We start from the raw sequence: 25454 nt of genomic DNA, 5'->3' as shown, positions 1-25454 counted from the left end.
TGGCCTCAAATATACTTTAGATAGTAGGAATAACATCATTCGGGAATGTTTTGTTGATGGAAGGGTGCTTTTGGAAGAGAAATGTGAGAATTGGCCACCTACATGAAACTTTGTAAAGACTGTGAAAAATCAAGAATGACTTGGTAAACTGGAAGCACATACATGTCCTAGATGATGAAATCCTGTGTTCCTAGATGTGCCTGCATCTGAAAGTGGCTGTGAGGTCTCAGAGTACAGCGTGGAGATGACGGAGCCCGAGGACGTGGCTTCGGAGGTGTACCACGGGCCAGACCTGGAGTGCACCGTTGGCAACCTGCTCCCTGGAACCACATATCGCTTCAGAGTGAGGGCTCTGAATGATGGAGGGGTGAGTCTGGTAGAAGAAATACCCAGAATTTGATAACCAGCAATTCCAAGTAGAATTTTGTATGCATTTAAAATGAAACTACAACATGCATCTGACTTCATTTTCTAGGATGTGCAGAATTTGATAACCAACAATTCCAAGTAAAATTTTTATGCATTTAAAATGAAACTACATTGTGCATCTGGCTTAGTTTTCTTAGATGTCCTCTGAGAAACGTAAAGGCAAAATGCTGTGTTTTGTGGAGAATTAGCATTTTTTCTGATGTCTCAATGAAAGGAAAATGCTTAGTAAACCACCTTTCCAATCCTTTTGAATAAATACAGACATATATAATAGACATTTACCTCTTAGGGAACTCCATACATAGGAAAATACACACACACACACACACACACACACACGCGCGCGCGCGCACGCGCGTGCGCGCGCACGCACTTGCACGCACATGTACAAATCAAAGTGAAAACCATTAGGTAATTTTTTTAAGCAATTGTACTGATGATGATGTTATAAGCTTTTAGATTCACACACATATACAAACACATACTCAAATTCAAGCCTGTGTATGTTTCTTTCAGTATGGTCCCTATTCTGATGTCTCAGAAATTACCACTGCCACGGGCCCCCCTGGGTGGTGCAAAGCACCTTGTGTTTCTTTTACACCTGATGGATGTGTGCTGGTAGGCTGGGAGGTAAGTCCAGGTACCTTTCTCCATCAGTTTCTATTCCTTCTCCTTTATTCCCATGTGGAGAATATAATGCCTCTACAAAGCCAAAATGTCTGCATGGTGATTTTTGTTTTGTTGTGTTCTGTTCTGTGTACTCTAATCTACCTTGGCACTTGATTGTGTCATTTAGAATTGTGGAAATGGCCAGAATGGAGAGGAAATTGAGTGTCTCTTTAATGTCTTTATTTTATATGTATTAGAAATATCTGGGGTTTGCTGCTCTTGACTTAGTTCACTGAATGTGGACATAGTAGGACTTTTTCTTAATGGAATCAACTTACTTTTTTGTTCTCCAGAGTCCCGAAAGCTCTGGTGCTGACATCTCAGAGTACAGATTGGAATGGGGAGAAGATGAAGAATCCTTAGAACTCATTTATCATGGAACGGACACCTGCTTTGAGATAAAAGATCTGTTGCCTGCTGCACAGTACTGCTGTAGACTACAGGTAGGTTGACATTATTTAGACATTGCTCACAAGAGCAGATGTTCTGTGGAAGATACTTGAGGAAACCAACTCAAAAGCCATCAAGAGAGATGAAAGGGCAAAAAAGAATTCTTGCAAATAGAAATGTGATTGCTTGGGTATTGTACAGTTAGTTTCTGCTTCTCTAGGAGGTCTTATCATGTCAGTAACAAAACTATATACTTGTTTGCTCTACTTTTTACTAAGAGTATCTTGCATTTTATGGTCTGGCAGTTCATTCAGTGAGTGACCAGACCAAGGGAAGGTTGCACAGCTCCTTAGGAAAGATGCTTCCTAATTCCCTGATGTGAACAGTCAATGGGAAAGCACTTAGAACTGGCAAAAGACGGAAAGCCATGCACCAGCTGTTCAGTGGAGCCAAAGCCAGATATTAGAATAATTTGGACTTATCTGCCTTAAAACATGTCCAAGGCTGGTTTTCTTTCAGCTTCTATTTGGGAGTCCGAATAGAACATCAGGAACAGTGGATCATAGCCTGAGAGTGGCAGTGAGCATGGATTCATTTTTTTCTTCATTCACTTAGATAAATGACTTTTTCCCCTCTTTGCAAAGCACCAGTATCGTGAGAGAATGGTATTCCTTGGCCATTTCTTTAAATTTGTTCAGCAGCATTTCTAGAACACTGCTTTGTACCAGGATCGAAAGGCAATCAGGAGGCAATACAAAGATTCTTCAGATATGGTTGTTCTGCCTTGGAGAGTTCTGCCTTGACATACATTTAGATTTGCATAGATAGATCTTGGAGAGTTCTGCCTTGACATACATTTAGATTTGCATAGATAGAGAAGCAAAGATGCCAATACTAAGTTCCCACCTGATTTCAGCAATGGATCAAATTGCTTGTTAGAAGTATACCAAGTGTCTCAGCCTTTTTGGAGAAAATATTTCCTTTATCAGTTAATTCTCCAGATCATCAGAAGCTTTTTTGTTAATTCTGAAGCCTGCTTCATCCTCAGCATTTCTGATTAAGCCCTTTTACCATACACATACTCCCTTCCTCCTTGCATGGAGCACCTGACATGCAGCTAGCCCATGTCCGTGGGTCACGATCTCAGCACGCACCTGCCCCTGTGCTAGCGATGCTGAGCCCCTGCAGAGGGCCGAGATGCTCTGCATTCCTGTTTTGGAACAAGGCTGGGTATAAATGAAGAGCTGTCTGCTACCAAGGTGGAGCTGCATTCCCCATGCATCTTGAGTCTTGGTATCTCTTTACTTTGTTTTTTCAGGATGTATGTTCTCATTAGCATGACTTCTCAAAATGACATTGTAAAAGATATGATGACATGATTACAACCCACATAATGGCCTTACATGTCTGTATTGGTGATCAGGAATAGAAAATATTATTAAATGTGTATATTCAGCATAAAATAAGTCAGCGCCCTCTCCCTCAAATGAGATCAGAGCTCAGAAGTAGAATGTACCTGGGTCCAATCTCCACTATCAAAAATAAGTAAATTAAGTCAGACCCTAGGAAGGGAATAGTACTTATCATTGGCATACTAAAGAGGTATTGCCAGGTAAAGGATCTCTTTGTTTCTCAGTTTCTTTTTACCATATAGGAATTATGTTCATTTCACAGTTTCACATTACTATCAAGTCAAGTTAGACCCAAATAAAGTCAGATTAAACCTGATTTATTCTTTTGAGTAGTTGGCACCCAAAACACTAAATCACTTTTTTATTTTTTTTAATTGTTACATTGTCGTCATACATCTTAATGGGGTATAAGATGCATACACACACACATCACTCTTTTATCCCTTCTCCAGTTCCCACCCCACTCTGCCCCCCTCCTACCTTCTCATGTTTGGCTTAATAATTGACTTTGATATGTCTGTGAATGTACATTATGTACATTAGAGAATTTCCCGCTTCCCCCTCCCATCCAGTTAGGATGCCTTATTTGTTCATCTATGGCTTCTCCATTGTCTACAATTCCTCCTTTGACACTTTTTCTCCCTAGCTTCTGCATATTAGGGAAAGCATCCTTTAGAGATAGGTAAAAGACTAACATAAATAATGAATCTCCACAGATAACCAATCTTAGTTGTCTGTTGGATGGAAAATCTTGTTTCTCTAGTTCTGGTGTGTGTTACCTATTTCTTCTTTGTAGTTAATCTCTTTGAGTATTTTCTCTAGTGCTGGTTTTGAAGACATAAATTCCTTCAGTTTCTGTTTGTCAAGGAAGCTTCTTATTTCTCCATCTAATTTGATAGAAAGTTTTGCTGGGTAGGAAATTTTTGGCTGGAAGTTGTTTTCTTTCAGAGTTTGGAATATGTTACTCCAAGCTCTTCTGACTCATAACTTGGTTTGGGAAGTCTGGAGTGATTCTAATTGGTTTGCCTCTGAATGTCACTTGGCCCTTTGCTTTTATTGCCTTTAAGATTCTCTGCTTGGCTTCCACATTGGTCATTTTGACAATTATGTGGCGTGGGGATCCTCTTCTCCGATCCTGTCTAAAGGGAGTTCTGTAAGTTTCCTGGACCTGTGTATCAACCTCTTGCTTTATGTCTGGAAAATTTTCTGCTATTACTTCCTTGAAGAGATTGTTGATCCCTTTGGTTTCACTTTCTTTTCCCTCCTCTATTCCAATTATTCTTAGGTTAGCTCTCTTAAAATGGGCCCATATTTCTTCAATATCAGATTCCTGCTGTCGGATATTTTTTTCTAGATTAGAAACTATGCGTTCATTTTTGGAATGATCATCTTCTAAGAGCGAGATTCTGTTCTCCATGTGTTCTAATCGGTTGTTTGTGCTTTGAATTGAGGCCTTTACTTCATTAATTGCATCCTTTATCTCTTTTTGGCTCTCTCTGAGTTCTTTTCGAAGCACCTCTATTATTTCTACAGTTATTTTCCTGATTTGCTCTTCTAGAAATCTCTCATTTTCTGTTTTATCGGGTTCTGATGTTGTGGGGTTGTGGGCATTCATTGCTCCAGTATTATTCCTCTTTCCCATGATTTCGGATGTTTGTGCCTTCTCTGGGTTCTTCCCTTGGGTCACTATGACTTCACTTAAGGTGTTCTGGATCTCGAGTCAGTAGTATCTCAGACCCCACTACTCCTTTACTGGGTTGTATCACAGAGTCTCCGACCCAGAGAGTCGATAGAGGCTGCTTTAGACTGTGGGGGGTGCCGGGTTGCACGTTCTCCTATGGTGTGATATCTCTGCCACCGCCCCTCCTCCACTGGGTCAAGTCCCAGGGAGTACAGTACTGGGATTTCTCCTCTGTGGCCCGCAATTTGACTCACTGTTCTTGAGTACGCAGATGTAGCTGTACTGGCTTCGCTGAATTCGCTGCTGCTGCCGCCGGTGGCAATATGGCGCCGCTGCTACACCCTCAGCCGTGGGGCTGGTGTTTTTCTTCTTGGTTTTGATTTCCACTTTGAATCCCTGCAGCGTGTGCTGAGCTCAGCCACTGGGAGCTTTAGATGCTCTCTGCTCCGAGAAATCCCGCCTGGCTGTTCCGCAGCGGCTCACCTCGGCTTGCTGTAGCCATCTGGTGAACTCCCCGCTGCCGCCGGCAGTAAAGCGCTGCTGCCACATCTGTGACTCTGTTCTCAGTCCGCTTTCTCTCTGGAGCCTGGTTATTTTTTTATTTCTCTGGTGATGGTGTTTTCTGGCTATGAAAGGCGCTGATTTTGTGGTAATGGAGATTGGTTGTTAGCGGGGCTCTTAAGCCCCGCTTTTCTCGGTCGCCATCTTCCCGGAAGTCCTATCCTTTGCTTTATTGATTTAAAAAATGTGGTTAGGCATACCTGTAAGCCCTGTAAATACTTGAGAGATAGATGAGAAAGAGAGAGGGGGGGAGGGGGGAGAGGGAGGGAGGGAGGGAAAAGGAAGAAAGGGAGGAAGGGAGGATAGGAGGGAGGGAGGGAGGAAGCAGGAGGGCTGGGCAAGGTAGCTCAGAGGTAGACTGCCCTGGGTTCATTCCCCATTACCACAAAAACAAATTAATAGGTAGATAGATAAGGTAGGCAGGCTGAGAGTGTAGCGCAGAGGTAGAGTGTCCTTGGGTTCAATTCCCAGTGCCACCACTCAAAAAAAAAAGTGCTTGACAGTTTTTGGGAAGTGGTCCTTTGCTATAACTTGAATGTTCTCTGGGATCTCTTCCTACTTTCCCTCTAGCAGTAGAGCCACTGCTTAGACTATCTAGCGCAGCTGCGTGGAGACATCAGGCTGTGCTGACAGTGTCTTCTTCTTCAGGCCTTCAACCAAGCAGGAGCAGGGCCGTACAGTGAGCTCGTCCTTTGCCAGACACCAGCATCGGCCCCAGACCCTGTGTCCACTCTCTGTGTGCTGGAGGAGGGGCCCCTGGGTGCTGCCCCCGACGTCCCTTCTGTGTGCCTTGTGCTGTCCTGGGAAGAGCCATGCAATAATGGGTCGGAAATCCTCGCTTACAACATTGATCTCGGAGACACCAGCATTACCGTGGGCAATACCAGCACCCATGTCATCAAGGATCTCCTTCCAGAAACCACGTACCGGTGAGTGCAGGAAAATGGGTGGGAGCCATGTCCTCCACCGCAGCCCTCGCTACAAACCTGCAGATACTGAGGCCAAATTGGTGGACCCTAGCTATTTTTATTTCATATGTTTGAGAATACTAATTGCATCTAGAGCTTAAAAACCTATATTTCAGTGAGACAGTTACAAATCCACATGATTTCTGACCTCTGAGGGAGAATCTCACACCCGCTCTCAGACAGTTCCCTTCTTGGTTTCTTGACCATTGCTCTTTCTTTGTACATTTTCACTGGCTCAAGTCTTACTCTGTGGACCCTCTGTCCTCACCTGTGTACTTGCCTTGCTGAAAACAGGGCACCCTATTCTCACTTTCCCCAAAAGCAGATACAGTGTTACAAAGCACTTACACAGATTTCACTCAGGATTTCACCAGGGGCCAGAGAGAAGTTTCATCACACACCAACAAAACTCCATATCTGCATTTCCCATCCCCCGGGTGCGCCTTCGTCTCCTCACACACTTATTTCTCCTACATGGTCGTTCAAAAGTTCAACCATTTTGCTCTGTCAAAAAGTTTGCAATTAGCAGGACCATGTCATTAGAAGAAGTGCCAGAACCAACTCAGTCATTCAAGTGTGCCCCACTGGGTCATGCTCAGTGGTTTCTCAAGCACGTCGTCAGCTGTGTGTCTTTAGGCAAGTTACTTAATCCCTCCGTGTCCCAGTTTCTTCTGTGAAATGAGAAGACCTACCTTCAAGTATGGTCTATGGAGCAAGTGCATGAGGACCATATGCTTAGGTTGAGCCCCACAGTGTGTTGCAAGTGCATGGTAACAAGCATTGTAGTTTGAGCATAAGGTTCTCAGCCAGAAAATTCTAGTTCTTCATCAGTGGGCAGGGAGTAAAGGGCCGACGGATGAGCTTGCTCCTACCAAAAAAAAAAAAAAAAAAGGTTATAGCCGGGCGTGGTTGCGCACGCTTGTAATTCCCGCGCTTGGAAGGCGGAGACAGGAGGATCGTGCAGGTTCAAAGCCAGCCTCACTGGCTTAAGAGACCCTGTTTCCAAATAAAATAGAAAACATAGGTCTGGGAGTGTAGCCCACAGATAGAAGGGTTCCATCCCCAGTACCACCAAAATAAATAAATAAATAAATAAAGAGGTTATAGATGGGCATGGTGGTATATGCATGTACTCCTAGTACTCAGGAGGCTTAGAGGTTAGGATCACAGATTCAAGGCCAGCCTCACCAACTTAGCAAGAACCTCAGGAACTTAGTGAGGCAAATCCACACCATTTCATATAAAAATAAGGGCTGGAGTGTAGCTCAGGAGTAGAATGCCCCCGGTTTCAATCTCCAGTACCACAAGCTACTTCCCCAGCCTACAAGTGCTATTTTTTTATTCTTTATTTTATTTTTTAATTTTTTATTGGTGCATTATAGTCATACATCATATTGGGGTAAAAAACTTGTGTGTACATACATATACACATCACCGATTTAACCCCTACCCAATTCCCACCCCATTCTCTCCCCATCCTTCATTCCCATGCTTGGCTTAGTGGTTAACTTTGATATGTTTAAGTACATTGTGTGTTTTAGAGAATTTCCTTCTTCCCCCTCCCATCCACTCATTTAGGTTGTCTTGTTTGCTCCCCTATAGAATTTCCTTTTTCATCTAGAGTTCCTCCTATGATCCATTTTCCTTAGCTTTCACATATTAGGGAAAGCATCTGATTTTTTATTTTTTGTGACTGACTAATCTCACTTAGCATAATGTCCTCCAGTTCCATTCACTTCCCTGAAAATTATGTAATTGATTTTTTTTAATGGCTGAGTAAAATTCCATTGTGTACATATCCCACAGTTTTGTAATCCATTCATCTGTTGATGGACATCTTGGCTGGTTCCATAGTTAGGCTATGGTGAATTGTGCAGCTATGAACATAGATACACATGCATTAGTTTGGTAGTTTGGTTTCCTTTCTTTTGGGTAGATACCCAGAAGTGGTATTGCTGGATCAAATGGTAGATTTGTTCCCATTCTTCTGAGGCTTCTCCATACTTTTTTCCAAAGTGGTTGTACTAATTTGCAATCCACCAACTTCTCCACATCCTCGCCAGCATTTGTTGTTTGTGTTTTGAATGATTGTCATTCTGGTTGGAGTTAGGTGAAATCTCAGGGTAGTTTTGATTTGCATCTCTGATTGCCAATGATGTTGAAATTTTTTTCATGCATTTATTGGCCATTTGAATTTCTTCTTGCATGAAATGTCTATTTAGTTCGCTTGCCCATTTTGTTATTGGATGCTTTGTTTTCTTAGTGTTGAGTTTCTTGAGTTCTCTGTATATTCTAGATATTAGTCCTCTATCGGAGGTGTAGGTGGCGATGCAAGTGCTATTTTTAACCATCCAGGTCATTCTGAATCATGGGTCTTCCTCCCTGAAACTCCATCAGGACTTTAAGAAAAAAAAGAAGGGTTTATGGGTTTACCTAATTTTTTTTCTGAAGTACTTTCTAATTCTGTGATCTGATAAACTCTTCCTTTTATACCCAGAAGCTAAAGATAGCAATCAGGCAATAATCTGTAAGATATAAAAGTTTTATCCTGACGGGCCATATTATCTCTTACCAAATCCTTCCATTGTGAATAATTCATATATTTATTTTGCTTTTCAATTTTTGAATTTTTTTTTTCTGTACTGGGGATGTAACCCAGGGGCATTCTACCTCCAAGCTATACCCTCTAGCCCTGTTTTTTTATTCTTTATTTTGAAACAGGGTCACAGTGAGTTGCAAAGGGCCTCACTAAATAGCTAAGGCTGTTCTCAAACTGTGATCCTCCTGTCTCAGCCTCCCAAATGCTGGGATTACAAGTGTGCACCACCACACCTGGCTGAGGTTTTTTTTATTTTTTCAGTCTTTTAAGAACTCTCTTTTGGGCTCAGTAGATACTATGGGTTTATACAACACTCTCCTTGCCTCAGAGCACTCAGATTGAAGGGACTTTTAAGTAGCTAAGATAGCAAGCAGGTGAGCATCACATTACATGGTGAAAATGACATCGTGTACAAAGTCCTGCTGGAGTTCCAAAGAGGAAGACCCATGACTCACGATGGCCTGGCTGGTTAAAAACAGCACTCAGAGGCTAGGGAAGTGGCTCCGGGTGAACACTCCTGTCATTCTCAAGGCACTGGGTTCCATTTCCAGCACCATAAAAGAAGAAAGTGGACTTAAAACAGAAACAGAATGAGGGGACATGGTTTACATGGATGAAGAAAGAGGCAGAACAAGGACATAGTTTAAATCCTAGCCTCCTAACCAATTCCATAAAACCCTTCTCATTTGTTGACCAAATACTAAGTTTTGGTTACATCCCAAGCACCATATTTAGGTACGGAGAACACACAGGGATGAGTAAACCCATACCTTCCCCCAGGAAAGTTCCCTGTGTGGACACTTAACACCTGACCATGGAGTCACCCTCCCCCTTAGCACTCGCAGCTGTTTCTGAGAGACCAGATAGCCAGAGTATCACCTCACCGTGAGCCCTCAAGCCAGAGTACTACAAAAGCCACACTGACAGAGATTCCTGGGCCACACTAGTCCTGCCCCAGAGAGGACTTAGACCCTCAGAGCAGTCCTCTGAACATGCAGATCAGACATTGATAAAGGGCCATGGACCAGTTATTACCCCAAGAATTTCCTTCTTCCTGACATTGTATATAGATTATTGTAAACTCGAAGATTTGTAGAAAATGACACTGGAGGTGTATTGATTTGCTAATCAGTCTATAGTCAAATGACTTATAAAAAGAAATCTAGAGTGCAAAGGCTGAAGTAAACAAAAGGATGTTGGAAATCTTTGTTTAATTAGAAAATCCAGTCACAGGTGCAATTATCAAAAATATCTTCCATTAAGTAGTTGATTTAAAAACATGTTAGAAAGTACCTCAGAACGCCAGATGAGGTGGTGTACACCTATGATCCCAGCAACTCAGGAGACTGAGGCAGGAGGATTATGTTTGAAGCCAGCCTGGTCATCTTAATGAGACATTGCCTCAAAATTGAAAAATAATTAAAAGGAACTGGAGGATCATGAGCTGAAGGCCAGCTTCAACAACTTACCAAGACCCCACTTCAAAATTAAAAAAAAAAAAATAGAACTGGGTTATAGTTTGTGTTCAGTCCCCAATAGAGCACGCACATGCGTGCACACGTGCACACACACACACACACACACACACACACACACACACACACACAGTGTGTGATATGGTTTGCCAGTACAAGACAAGGCTTTCAAGTCTAAAGGGACCAAGTCCATACCTGGGTCTGACCCACATCTAACATACAAATCAGTACAAGTGACTAAGCCTAGCTGTAAATTAGAGGTACTATACATGTCAGACCTGGGCCGTATTCAGCAGCTGGTCATTTAGATGGAACTGTGTTATCTCTTCAAGTGTTGCTCAGCTCACGCATCTCCAGGAGCAGAGATGACGGCAGCTCCTACTCTGCGTATTCTGGGGCAGAGCACCCTGCAAGGTCTGCTGCCCTCCCTGCAGACTCCCTTCACTCCCTTCATCAGCTCCTGAGCTCTGCCTCACCTTTACCTCTTTGGCTATTGCTGGGTCCTTGGCCTTAGCTCATAGGAGCATAGATGGTATGCACAGATTGCCCACAGGGTAGAGAGGATGAGGCGCACCTTGGCAAGCCCACTCCCCGCCTCTGGTGTGCTCGGCACCGCCGCGCTGTTGGAAAAGACCTGGCCTCAGGGGGAGTCTGAAAGGATGCACACACCATCAGTGTTCTGAAGCCCTCCAGAGCACTTCGGTGCTTCGATTCCTTTTCTGGTTTTATTGTGGTGTATAAAGTGGTAAAAATTAGTGTTGAGTGCAGTGCATACACTGTGATTTCCACCTCCTTCCTAATACTGTGCCTGCCTGACATCATGCAAATGTTGCAAAACTCATGTGTAGATGACACTCAAGTGCTGATTTAATGTATAGTCAAATGAGTTAGAAAAATAGAGCTCAAAGGCTCTAAAAGGATGTTTGTGCTCTTTATTAGAAAAGCCAGTTATAGTTCAAATTATTAAAAATATATCTTCTGCATGTGAAATAATTGACTTTAAAACGCATTTTAAGCCAGGCATGGTGGTGCACGCTTGTAATCCCAGCATTTGGGAGGCTGAGACAGGAAGATAGTGGTTCATGGACAGCCTCAGCTATTTAGTGAGGCCCTTTGCATCTCAATGAGATCCTATTTCAAAATAATTAAAAGACAGTTGGGGGTGTTGTTCGGATCCTCAGTAACGCCATAAATAAATAAATAATAAATAAATAAATAAATAAATAAATAAATAAATAATGTTTTTAAAAAGTACTTCAGAGGGCCAGGTGATGTGACACATGCCTGTAATCTTAAGAACTTGGAAGGCTGGAGCAGGAGTATAGCAAATTCGAGGCCAGCTTCAGCAACTATACAAGACCCTGTCCCAATATTAAAAAATAAAAATGCTGGGAATGTAGCTCATTAGTAAAGTACTTCTGGACGCCGGGCGTGGTGGCACACGCTTGTAATCCCCACGCTTGGGAGGCGGAGACAGGAGGATTGCGCAGGTTCGAAGCCAGCCGTGCTGGCATAAGAGACCCTGTTTCAAAAATATAAAATAGGACTGGGAGTGTAGCCCGGAGGAAGAAGGGCTTCCAGGAACCCCAGTACCACCAAAAAATAAATAAGTAAAGTACTTCTGGGTTCTATCCCCAATATAAAAGGAAGGAGGGAAGGAGAAAGCACTCCCCATATCTCTTAATTTTATAGTCCTGTTTATCAATGCAGCAAAGATGATACTATCCCTATTTTTTAGATACAGAAACTGTTTCTTAAGGATATTAGTTAATTTCCTCAGGGTCTCTGATGACAGGATTCCCCAAAAAAGTTACTGTTTTGTGTTTAGTGTTTTGTGGTACTGGGGGTTGAATCCAGGGGCATTCCACCTCTAGTCTACATCCCCAACCCTTTTTATTTTTTGTTTTGAAACAGAGTCTCCCTAGGTTACTAAAAGTCTCACTATAAAGCTGAAGCCATCCTTGAACCTGCAGTCTTCCTGTCTGGGCCTTCCAAGTGTCATGGATTACCAACATGTATCACCATGCCCGGCTGCTGCACTCTTAAGGAGAGTTAAAATACCACTGTGGTATTCTTACTGTTAGTGGTGCTGCTAGTGGTGGTGATGTGTGCAAAGCTAAAATTATGTCTAGCAAGCGCTTCTCAGTGAAAGGTCAGGGAATTTTAAAGCTAGGATCAAAAAAACCCACTACTTAGCAAAATACTGTGGAGGCTTTAGAGAAATAAGAGAATTTATAACAGAAATTAAATCATCTTGGTACTTGTATTCTCTAGGCTATAATTCTTATAAATGACTCATAACTAGTATTTGTCTTTTATTTTCTGTAGCAGAGCAGACCAAGAGTCATAAGCAATCCATTACCTCATTTCGTTTGTGTATTAAAATACTGAAGGGCTATTGAGGCTGCCCAGAGCAGAGCAAAGGACAGGTAGGCTGAGGTGGTGCACGCTTGTAATCTCAGCTTCTTGGATGATGGGACAGGAGGATCACAGGGTCAAGGACAGCCTTTGCAACTTAGCGAGGACATCTGCAACCTAGTGAGACTCTGTTTCACAGTGAAAAAGTAAAATAGGGCTGGAGTATAGCTCAGAGGTAGAACACCCCAGCTTTAGTCCCCAGTACCACAACAAAGAAAAGAAAGGACAAGCCACTTCAAAGATAGGCAAGCCCACCTCTGCAGAACTATGACTTCTCTTTTCCTGAGAAGTAAAAGAGCTGCCCTTTTAAAAAGATTTCCCCTCAGCTAGGTGACGTGGTACATGCCTGTAATTCCAGTACTTAGAGGACTGAAACAGAAGGACTGAGAGTTCAAGAGCAGTACGCATTAACTTAGACCCTGTTTCAAAATAAAAAAAATAAAATTGGACTGGTGCTATAGCTTAGAGGTAAAATACCCCTGGCTTCCATTTTCAGTATAAAAATAAATAAATGAATGGTTCCCCTGTTCAGTTACAGAATCATGTTACATTCCAATCAAAGGAAAACTCTTAGTTCTTATAAAGCAATTTCAGGAGACTCCTATGAGAAGCAAGAGTTTGTTTTCATCTTTCAGTTATTCCGAGGTGGGGGGAGACTTGATTGCTTGTCTGCAAAAGACCCGACACTGGCCAAACAGTGGCACAAGAGGATTACTGGTTTGAGGACAGCTTCAGCAACAGTGAGAGACTTTCAGCAACCCAACAAGACCCTGTTTCAAAACAAAAACTAAAGAGACAGAAGGATAATGCCCACCACAAAACAAAAACAAAAATCTGATGTAGCCCCTCATACAGTAGAATCTAGGAAAAATAAAGCACTTTGTAACCGTTTTTCTGTACTTTTTCAAAGAAAAGAATTTGCTACATTCCAGACTATGATGCAGATGTTTATCTAGTTTGGGTGTTATGAATAAAGATGTTATTAGCATTTGTGCAAAGATTTGTGTAAGCATGGACATTTAATTTCTCTAGGTAAATACCTAAGAGTGATTTCTAGGTCGTAGTATCATGACCAGCACATTAACTTTTGTGGGTTCTTGGCTTCCATGACGAAAGAATTTCAACATGCGCCAGACAAAAATGCAGAGGTTTTAAGGAAAGTAAGGATACATGTCCAGGTGATACAGGGGCGGGGACCATCTCAAGAGAGCGCAAGAGTGGCTGTGGGGAAGGAGACCAAAAGCTCAAAGCATTGCCCAAAGGCCCAGAGTTCTTCAGAGCTCTACTTTCTTAAAGGGTTACTAGGGGAGCTGGCCAGGTCACATGGGATGGCAGGCTCCTGTGAAGCTTTCTGGTTCACAAAATGTGAACCAGAAATAATTCCTTTGGGTCAAGAAGTTGGAGACAAGAAGTCAGGAGCAGAGATAGGCCTGTGAGGTACGGGCCTTTGTTAACAAAAAGTGTGATTTTTGGGAATCTTCCTGGAGGGAAGCAGAACTTTGACAAAAGAGTGAAGCTCTCAGGTTTTAATATCCTCAGGAATTTCCAAGTCATCTATTTTAATTCAAAGTGTGGGCCTGATTTCTTAAGAATGACCAAGCACCTTTCCCACGCCTCTCTTTTTCTGCCTAAAATTTTCTTTCACTATTCTACCTTACCAATAGGATATCTTTATATTTAACTTTATAAGGAAATTGCCCTCCAATATGGCTATACCATTTCTCATTCTCACCAGCAAAATATGGGAGTTCCAGTTGCTCCTTACCTTAACTGTACTTTATATACATATAATTTGAATTTCTTAATTTGCATTTTCCTAATGGCTAATGATGTCAAACATCGCTGTGTACTCATTTGCCATCAATGTATCCCTCTTTGTGTCTGTTCCAGTCTTTTGCTCATTTTTCAATCAAGTTCCTTATTTTCTTCCTTTTGAGTTCTGAGATATCTTTAAACATTCTTAATATAAGCCCTTTGTCAGATGTATGATTTTCAAATATTTTCTAGCAGTCTGTACCTTGTCTTCATTCTCTTAACAGGGAAAAATACTGAATTCTAATTAAATCCAATTTTTCCTTGTTTTTCTTAAACGTATCAGTATTGGGAATGGCCTAGGAATATTTGAGAAAGCTCTGATTATTAATAAATAGATTTCAGAATTTGGGTGAGGGGCAGATCTATGGAAGGACTTGGTTTCTGCCAAGAAGCAGGCAGCTATTGTAAAGGCAATTAACAAGTGGAAAGAGAAGGGGAGCTAGGACTTCCTCATTCTAAAGACAGGTTTACATAATAATGAATAATCTAGTTTGAATGGGAGGAGGACATTGACCTTTGGGAAAGGAGAAACCTGGGCGTAGACCAAAGTTCATGGCGGGAAAATCAAGGATGTCATGTCTATAAAAAGGCTGTTCCAGGTTTTGTATTTTGGTGAATCCATTCGAAACACCACCACCCCCCCCCATGCCGCTTCTGTATTTCTATCATTTTAATAAACTTTAAGTCTTCAGCAAGGGTCTGGGCTATTGCATATTTATCCTTAGCTTAGGACAAGAACCCGTGGTTCTGGGGACCCTTTTAGGTTCCCGGAAACTTCCTGTAGCCGTGGGTTCTTGTTCCGAACTAGGAGTAGATATAACACTAGTCTGAACTCTTGCTAAAAACTTAAATGAGTTTATTATTACAAAGATAGAAATATAAGAGATAGTTTACAGCCCTATACTATCCCAGGATAGTAGTATAGAGGGGTGGCTAGAAAAGAAGTCACCAAAGATTCCTGGATACAGAGTATCTTTATAACCAGTCTTCTAACACTACTAGGTATGTCCTTTCTCTGGGCAGGTGTTTTGATATGGAGATTCCTCCCTGTAGACCTGTGCCCTCTCCAGCACAGATCCCACACCTTTTGTTGCACTCCAAAATGTGTTAAGTTGCTTATCAGGAGTCTGGGATTCCCCCACATCCTTGAGGAAGTTGGCCTCTCAGAAATGTAAAAAGACCCTAGGCTGTTGGGCTCCTTCTATTATCTTGCAAATTACCCTTGGTGCCTGGAAATCTGCAGCCCTTTCCTTGAAGCTCCTGGCTTTTTTTTTTTTTACCACCGAAGATATATTTTGAAAATCGAAAATGCTTCCCAATACTGGTACATTAATACATTTTGAAGCCTCTTCCCAATAATGGTACATTAGCTTTTTTTTTTTTCCTTAATTAGTCACATAACTTTAGAATCAGCTTGTCTTTATCGCCTAAGAATCTTGCTCAGAGCTTGGGCCTAGGGGATATGCCTATAATCCCAGCTAGTCGGGAGGCTGAGGCAGTAGGATTATAAATTTGAGGCTGCCCTGGGGAATTTAGCAAGACCTGTCTTGCTAACATAAAATAAATAGGGCTGGGACTGGCTCGGTGACAGAGTACTTGGCCCACATGTGAGAGACCCTGGGTTCAATCCCGAGTACTCCACAGCCTCCCCTCACCCCTGAGAAGCCTGCTCTGCTTTTTGATTTGTTGGTTTTGTTTTGAATTGCAGTTTCTTTACAGATCAGTTGGGGAGTGTTAACAGTTTTACTGTGATAAGTCTTCTCATTTCTGAACACTCTGTGTATCTATTTGGGTAGGTCTTCGTCAACATTTTCAGCACTGTTTTGTAGTTTCTGTTTATTTTATTTGTTTGTTTTCTATCTCCCCCCACCGCGAGCACCACTGGCCAGGACTCCTAACAGGTGATGTTGCACATTTCTCTTAGACTCCTTTCTCCTAATTTGCTGAAAATTTTTTCATGAATACATACTGATTTTTTAGATGCTTTTTCTTTATCAATCGCTATGATCATATGGTTTTTCTTCATTATGTCAACATAATGGGATTGCCTAAGGACTGGGAGATAATAGAGGAAAGGGAAACAGTTATTTGTTGAATTTAGCTTAAGTGTCTTTTTTATTTTGTGCTTTATTGACATATTATAAGTATAGGTCATAGTGAGGTTCAAAGAAAAACCAACACGTGCACACGGCACTTGGTATATTTCCCTCTGTACCCACTTCACTCCTCCTATATGATAGTGAGATTGAGAGTGATACCTTCATATATAGATATAGCATCATTTGAACTGTTTCTTTTAAGTCTCCTTCATTCTCTCCTTATCTCCTTCCTGCAACCCCTTTCCACTATTCTGCTGGTCTCTCCTCATTTATCTGAAGTTCTTTTTGTTTCTCTTTTCTCTCTAGTTTCCACATAGGAGAGAAAACATGACCATTGGTTTTCTGGGATCAGTTGACCGTACTTAGAATAATATTCTCTGATTCCATCCATTTTCCTGCAAATGGCATAATTTTCTTCTTCTTTATGATTGAGTAACATTCCTTTGTGTACAGGGCATGGTCGTGTACTCCTGTAATCCCAGTACTTAGGAGACTGAGACAGGAGGATCACGAGTTCAAAGCCAACCTCAACAACTTAGCGAGGCCCTCAGCAACCTAGTGTGACCCTGTTTTAGAACCAGGAATAAAAAGGCGGGAGTTTATTGGAGGTAGACTGCCTTTGGGTTCAATCCCCAGGACAACAACAACAACAACAACAAAACTATGCCACAATTTCTTTCTCCATCTGTTGATGGACACCTAGGTTGCTTCCTAATTTAGCTAGTGTGAATTGTGCTGCTATAAACATGGGTATGTACGTGTCACTGTAATATTCCAGCTTTAATTCTTTTGGACTGATAATGAAGGAACATTATAATTGGATCACTTGGTGTCTCCCCTCCTGGTCTTTTGAAGAACCTCCATACTGATCTCCACAGTAATTGTACTAATTTACAATCCTACCAACAGTGTATTGGAGTTCCTATTTCCCTACATCCTCGCCAGCATTATTGTTTGTATTCTTCATGATTGCCATTCTAACTGGAGTTACATGTAATCTTAGTATAGCAACCTCTGATTGATAGTGATGTTGAACATATTCTTTATAACTCATCAAATGACTCTGAGGTAGCTAAAGAGTAGCTAGAACTTTTTTTGTTTCTTTTGCTATTATTTTTTGCAATAGAGAATGTAATCTGCCCTCGGAGCTACCAGGTTCTTTTTTCTTTTCCTTTTTCTTGAGGAGGATGGACTGGGCATTTTACCTTCAAGCTAAACTCCTAATCCTTTTTATTTTCTATGTGGAAACAGGGCCTCACTAAGTTTCTGGGACTGGCCTTGAACCTGTGATCCTCCTGTCTCAACCTCCCAAGTATTGGGATTACAGGCAGGCACCATCAAGCCTGGCTTTATCTTGAGTTACTCTACTTGTTTTCCTTTATTCCACAATAGTGCTTTAGGGACAAGCAATACACCATTCGATGTTTATTTCAAATGAAGAATTGCTATTTCTTAAACCTGCGTCTTCCATGTTTTTTGTTTGTTTGTTTTTCTCCAGGATCAGGATTCAGGCTGTAAATGAAATTGGAGCAGGGCCATTTAGTCAGTCCATTAAAGCAAAAACTCGGCCTTTGCCACCCCTGCCTCCAAGGCTGGAATGTGCTGCAGCTGGTCCTCAGAGCCTGAAGCTGAAGTGGGGAGACAGTAACTCCAAGACGCACGCTGCTGATGACATGGTGTATACTCTACAGCTGGAGGACAGGAACAAAAGGTATGGGCGCCAGGGGCAGCATGGCCTGGGCTCGCGGGCTGAGAGCTCGCCTGGTTCCCTCTTACTCTCACACACGCTGCCTCCTTGCTCGAAGGAGGAACTGGCGTGTTTGACTCTCGCACTTTGTACTCACAGCTGTACATTTCTTTTGCCATTTAGAATCCTGAACATTGAAAAGATTCTGATTTCCCTTCATGTATGAGATATGCATTATTTTCCTTTCACAAAGCCAGATAATGGAGAGAAATTTAAAAGAAAATCATCAAATTGACACAGTCCACACTGTGACATAGTGTTATTTTGTCACGAGCACAGAAGGAGATTGGAAGGGATGTTAGTTCCTCTTTTAATATTCAGCAACAATCAGGACAAACATGTTTACCAATGTGCAATAGCTGCAGATGATGTACAGATGCAGGTTGTCCTGTGACTATGGACAATGCAATATCAAATTCACCAGAGCAAACAGCAGATTTTTAATAAGAATCCCTGCCCAGAAAACACTTGTGCCTATCAAAAGCAAATCCAGCCTTTCCCAAAATATTTGCCTTATCTAACCTCATTTCCTCTGAAAATGGACAGTCACAAGACAGGCAGCCAAACTGTATTTAGGAATAATCCTGTACTGAGCAAAAGTTACTGGTGACAGAATGTTCTCTTACCAAAAGCCTTAATCAGATAACTGGTCTAGAGGGGTAGGAGAACACCCTAAACTAAAGTAGCAACGGAGCAGACAACTTGCCACTGCTTCACTGTCAACACATCCGTTCCCCTCTGTCCACAAGTATTCTGCTTACGCGGGTTTCCAATTTCCACGGAAACCCCCATTCTAATCTTAGCCCCTTCATGCTGTAGTCAGGCGCGTTCACTAACTGGAGCGCAGTGGAGAGCTGTGAGCTTCCAGAACTCCAAGTACAAGGGAGGCCACGTCGGGTCCCTGCTCTCACACCACCACAGTGCATCGAGCTCCACAGAGGCACCGCAGAGCCAGTCAGAGTCAGTCAGAGTCAGACAGCACTGAGGAAAAGCCACCAACACAGGCCAAGGAAACCCAGGAAGTGCAGGGGTGGGATGTCCTCCCCTGAATTCTTTGTGCAGACGGAGGTGCACGGATAGCACATAGTTGCTCAGAGTTCCTCAGAAGTGCTCAGAGGGAAATCTGCAGACATGGCCAAGATGGACAAGGCTCATTATGAAAGAGACAGGAAAACCTATGTCTCTCTTAAAGAAGAAACAAAAGAAGCTAAAGGATCCTGATGTCCCCAAGAGGCCTCCTGCAGCGCTCTGTTCTGAGTATCACCAGGGGAGAACAGCCCAGCCTATGCATTGGTGATATTGTGAAGAAACTGGGAAAGACGCAGAGTAACCTTACTGAAGATGACAGCTGTTGCATGAAAAGAAGGTTGGTGAGCTGAAGAAAAACTACAAAAAGGGTATTGCTGCCTGCAGAGCTCAAGGAAATCCTAGTGCACAAAACGGAGCCATCAGATCTGAAAAAACAAGAAAGAGAAGGAAGAAGAGGAAGAGTCTGAAGAGGAGGCGCAAGATAAAGATGATGGTAATTGAGTTGGTTCTAGCAGTTTTCTTATCTACAAAACTTGTAACCCTTTGTATGCAACATACTCCATGTAGAGAAAGAAAATTAAAATGTAAATCTTTGCAATTTAGTTTTAAGCTGTATGGTGTCCAGTGTCCCTTTTTGTGGAGTTAACACTCATTCTAATGTGTCTTTAGATAGCCCTCTCCGGGTACCATTTTCAGTAGCCACTGGCCTTGCCTGGGACAGTGTGAAAATAACAAATTGGCATGGAAATTCAAAACAGGCTTTTGTTGGTGCACTGCGCAAACTAATTATATATGGGACAGTAGTTTTTCATCTTCAGTAGTCTCTGGTATAGCTTATATGAACTAATTTTTCTTTTACCTACCTAGTTCTTGGTAATTGCAAAAAGAAAAAGTTGTAGTTATTTCATTGACATTCTGGATATATCTAAGTAAATGCAGTTTTTGTTAGTTAAAAAAAGGGAAAGAAGAAAGTAAAAAGCATGCAAGGCCCTGCTTCCAGGAGCATAATATTAACTCACAAACATAAAAAAATAGTTCTAGAGAAGGCCACTCGAAAAGTGTTAAGGAAACAGAGACCATCTGCACACAAAGACCAGAATAGGTTTCTTGAAAGAGATGACATGTGAATTTTACTTTGAAGAATCTACCAAGCCCAACAGTTGGAACAAAAAATGGTGTCCTGTAAGAAACTAGGCCTGGTATAGAAAGCAAGGCTTCTCTTGATAGCTTCCTGAGAGATTAAGTTTATCCTCACTCAAGTACAAGATCATTCATCCTACTGGCCTAGATTTCTTTGAATGTATTTTCACGGGATCACTATTGTACTTATAAGGAATGAGAGAGGGCTAGAGCAGGGATCATGAGCCAAGAAAAATCACGACAAAACATAAAGGATATTTTTTTTAATGAGTTTATATTTTTCCCAAGCCCCTGAGTTCCATTAGTTGTAGAAAGAACATCTTCTAGTTGTACCGCATAAGAAGAAAATGAACCACAACGTCATTGAAGCTAGTCGCTAGACTGATATCAAAACCAGCACCTTCCATGTGCTCACACTGTCTCTGCTGCTACCTCTGGGGATGAGGGCCAGGCACCTTGGGGGCAGCCACCCTCGGGTGCCCCATATGTACCGCTGTACAGATGTACAGCCCAAGGCTTGGTGTGATACAAAGCAGCTCCCAGGCATAGAGCGAAAGCTCCAGATGCATTTGTCCAAATGAGTATGCTGTCATGAGACATTTAAGTATGCCAAACAGAAAATAGTGCAGAATCTAGCAATCAGTGCAAGTTCTTTCCTATAAATAAATAAATAAATGCCCAAGCCCTACCTTACTCATCGAATAAATGGCTTGCCTAAATTTAAATGGCAAGTTAAGAAATCTGACCATTAGGAACAATATTTTTCTTAATTTTCTGAGCTGGAGTCCTAATTCATCTTCTCTCAATTAGATTTACCAGTGCCCTCAGAAAGTTCTTAAAGTGATAGGGATGCAGAACATTATAAATTCTCATTCTATTTGTAGACTAATTTTCCTGAGACTTGATGGGATAATACGGCCTTGCTTTAGTTTGAAGATGACCTTCCTTGGTGTGTTGGACATGAGCTCTTGTATGAGTGGCTTCTTGAATCCAAGCCTTTAACTTTGGGTCTTGATTCATGAGGACTGGCTTGACCTCGTCAGCATGCTCGTCCAGCATTGTTTTTGTCAGTTATGGTCTTCTCAAGGTCCTTAGGGCTGGGACCTGGGCTTTCTAGTTGGAAGTGTCTGCTTCCCAGGTGCAGCTGTCTCTTGCAATGAAATTGTTGCTAGAGTGGTTTCTAGTTGTGGCTTTTGGGAAAAGTACATGTGTTCATTAGTTAACACTAAATCCTTGTTAGATACGTGGCCAAGAGTTCCATTTTCTCCTTCTGGTCAAAATGAGAACCAAGAGAGGTTTTGTTGAGGTTTAATTTTCTTTCTTGCCTGCTATCTCTCAAAATAATTGTTTTTGCCATGAACACATTACTATCTGGTCAAGTGGGCATTTGAGAGAAGAGCTATTGGTATCGGAGTTATGCAGCTGTCCTCACCAGCTATGAAAGTCTTTGTAACTGTTAAACTTGGCAGCAAAAGCACAATGAAAATTGGCAAGTCTATGCCTGCTACTAGTCAGATTAAAGAGTTGTATCAGCTTTGCATCCTAAAGCATTATTCTCCTCCATGAAATAAAAAGGTTCAACTAGACATTGACTTCTTGTAAATCATTCATGAACTGAACCCTTTACAGAAAGATGTCCCCTGTAAATGATTATATGTACCTTATTTTTTTCATATTTTTGCTTTTGCTTTTGCAAATAAGAATAACAAAGATATCAACTTCCCTTGAGTTACCACTTAGTGTCCACCCCACACACACAAGATTTTACATCTGCAATGCATTGATTTAAAATGTCTATATGCCTCTTGATCAAACAATATGAAATGATCCGGGAATTTATAAATATAATATTTGATCAAAATATTATTTTTAGAGCTGGGTGTGGTGTGCAGGCCTGTAATTCCAGTATTTGGGAGGCTAAGACAGGATGATTATAGGTTGGTAGTCAGCCTCAGCTATTTAGTGAAGCCCTAGTAACTTAGTGAGACTTTGTTTCAAAATAAAAAATATAATAGAATTGGGGATATTACCTCAGAGGTAGAATGCCCCTGAGTTAAATCCCCAGTACCACACCAAAAAAAGATATTATTCTGGGCGTGGTGGCACATGCTTGTAATCCCCACGCTTGGGAGGCAGAGACAGGAGGATCGTGCAGGTTCGAAGCCAGCCTCGCTGGCTTAAGAGACCCTGTTTCCAAATAAAAATATAAAAAATATGTCTGGGAGTGTAGCCTGGAAGTAGAAGGGTTTCCAGGAACCCCAGTACCACAAAAAAAAAAAAGATATATATTTTTTTAATTTCTAAATTTTATTTATTGAGCACCTAGAGAGTATCACGCACAGCGAACTTTATTTACATTATTTAGTTCTTAAATGAAAAGTAAAAGGTAAGAAGTGAAATGTGCTAGCACTTTTCTCCCTGTGTCTTGACCACCTATGTCTATGGGCCTTTTCATATAAAAAGAAGAGATCACCTCTTGCTCAACCCCTTGCCTCAGATGAGTCAGCCTAGAATTAATCTAGATCACCTGGACTTGCTGTGTTGCAAGTTCAGGACATTTATTTCCCATGTATTCATAATGTGACCCAAAGGGTTTCCAGTCCATATTTATGTAGCATTCTTTAAAGGGGTTCTTTTTTTGTCTTTTTGGAACCAAGGATTGGACCCAGAGCACCACACCTGCAAAGCAGGTGCTTTGCCACTGAGCTACATTCCAGCCCCTTATGTAGCATTCTTAAAGCTGTCTTTCAGACTTAGAGGACTATTATTATTCAATCAGCATATTTTTCTTAAATTACTACTATGTGCTAGGCATTCTGAGGTATGTGGCCTGTGTATAAGCGTTTATCTTCCTGAGGAAATGAATTAACATTAAACAATGAACAGACAGTACAAGCAACAGAAAAACACAAATTAGATTGGTTTGTCCTCACAGTGATTAAATCTATTATTCTTAACAGATCCAGCACAGAAGATCTGAATAGCTTTCAGTCCCATATTATACAAGAAAAATATATACCAAAAGTAAACATTTTCCTAATGCTGTATTAACCTAATACGGGAACTACAATAACAAGCCCAGCTCATGTGTTCTAAGATTGCAGCACTGTACAGACGATCTCGAAGGTGCATTTGTCTGTGTTACTGAAACAAAATGTAGCTCTGCTCTAACAGGATTGGAGTTGACACTGCTCCTGACCCTGCTGGGTCTATGTCCCCTGATAAATATACACAGTACTGAGGCGGGAGGCACGTAAATTCCAGGAATGCATTTATGGTTAATCTGTTGTTCAGTGTTAGTCAGACAGCCCGTGGTATTTTTTAAATGAGGCTTCAGTAAAACCAGGCTAGGGGAAGAGGGATCTAACAGTGGATAATTGCCATTTGCTCTCCTTTGACTCAGCCTATGTCCATGACATTTTCCTCTGGGGCCAGCAGAACTGAAGGGGCTCTGCAGTGTTTACAGTGTGACTGGCTGTTAGGGAGAAAACTCCTGCATCTTTGTGATTGGGGAGTTTCTTTAAACTCTGAAAAAATACACTAGTTGACTAATAAGTGTGGCCAGGGCATGCAGACACAGAGGGAAGAGTGAGCTTTCTAGTGTGCACCTGTTATAGAACCAATCCCCGCCTCTGTTATTGACAGCATATTGCTGGATTCCATGTCACCAATATCAGGCAGCTGCTCAGGGCCCACAGCCTGTACACGATCCTCGTCGTACGTTCCTTCTGAGTCTCTGGACTCGACCCCAGGGCATGTGATTGTCCTTGGATCATGATGCAGGATAAGTGGCATTTTTTACTACCTTCATCCCCCAGAAAGTACATGTGGTTCTTGACACAGGTGGCAAATCTCTGTTGTAACCCCAGATCACTGTTGAGTTCCAGGTTGACTAGAAACCATATCCCTGAACTTCTCTTTACCTTAGTTTCCCCTCTACAAAATGAAGGAGGTATGCCTATCTCAAGTCCCTAATTAACAGGAAAAAAGTTTTAGAAACATTTCTACTTCTTAGAAAAGGAACATAAAAATTCAGCCTACAAAGTGGTATTGTTAACTTAAGTCAATTTCAGACTAAAATGTGTAGGCAACAGGCAGAGCCATGGGGAAGGTAAAGTGTCTGAGATCTTGATGGAGCAGAAACATAATCAAATGACAATTTTAACCTCTCAATACTAAAATAAAGAGCAGAGTGGACATGAATAGCATTTTTCTCAGGTTCAGGCAAGGTCACTGAAACAGAAGTGGACATGGGCCTGGAAGACTCTGGAAAGTGTATCCTCAAAGATAAGATTCCCTCTGTGTATTTTAAAGCAAAGTAGAAGAGTGCAAGGTTTTGAAAGTCTCAGATGGGCTTTAGAAATTCTGACCTTCCTTGAATATATTTGACAATATTAGTGTTTGAAGTACAGTTTAAACAAAAAAAGTGAAAATAAGAATTTCTATATGTTCAAAGTATAAACAGCAACAACAAATGGGAGTGGGAATTTTTTATTTCTTTATTCATTGTAAAGATTGTCCACCATTAGTTGCTACTGTGAAATTTTATTTCTTAGAAAAAGAACATTAAAATTCAGAAGTGTTACAACCTAATCACTCACAAGTCAAAAAGGCCAATGTACAGCCAGGAACAGAGGGATGTGAAATTAACCTCTTTTCTCATGACTCTGGAAATAACTGGTGGTCCTCTGATGACTGATGAGCTTTGGAAGCATACCTTTCCTGTCCCTGGTGGCCGTCATGGTGCCAGGTGTTTCTATCTGCGTCACACAAAAACATAGGACTCCATGTTCTTGGCAGAGTGGAGGTATATACCGTCCATGCCTGTTTTAAGTATCTTCCCAGTCCCAAATGCCATTTAAGTAACATGGAAATTCACATACACACACACACACACACACACACACACACACACACACACACACACACCATAGAGCCTAAGGAAATTAAGTAAAAACTAAAGAAGACAATGACATGTGATTGTTAATGAATATAGCTATACCGAGCTTTTGAGCAGCTGTT

General features: G+C 41.6%; 1 protein-coding gene across 1 annotated transcript in view; it reads left to right on the top strand.

Annotated features, from left to right (window-relative positions):
• Positions 1-25454, top strand: part of FNDC3B (fibronectin type III domain containing 3B) — a gene marked incomplete at both ends in the record, with an annotated part of 288711 nt that overhangs the window by 241865 nt on the left and 21392 nt on the right. Inside the window, 5 exons of the mRNA XM_080696168.1 lie at positions 195-367; positions 946-1059; positions 1392-1541; positions 5791-6071; positions 18015-18227. Of these exons, the coding sequence (XP_080552294.1) occupies positions 195-367; positions 946-1059; positions 1392-1541; positions 5791-6071; positions 18015-18227 (931 nt within the window). The remainder of the gene's footprint in view (positions 1-194; positions 368-945; positions 1060-1391; positions 1542-5790; positions 6072-18014; positions 18228-25454) is intronic.

This window comes from Muscardinus avellanarius (assembly GCF_963383645.1).
Source record: "Muscardinus avellanarius genome assembly, chromosome: 5".
In the NCBI taxonomy this organism is placed as follows: Eukaryota; Metazoa; Chordata; class Mammalia; order Rodentia; family Gliridae; genus Muscardinus; species Muscardinus avellanarius.
Note: the sequence above shows the minus strand (reverse complement) of the source record. Positions and strands in the feature narration are given on the sequence as shown.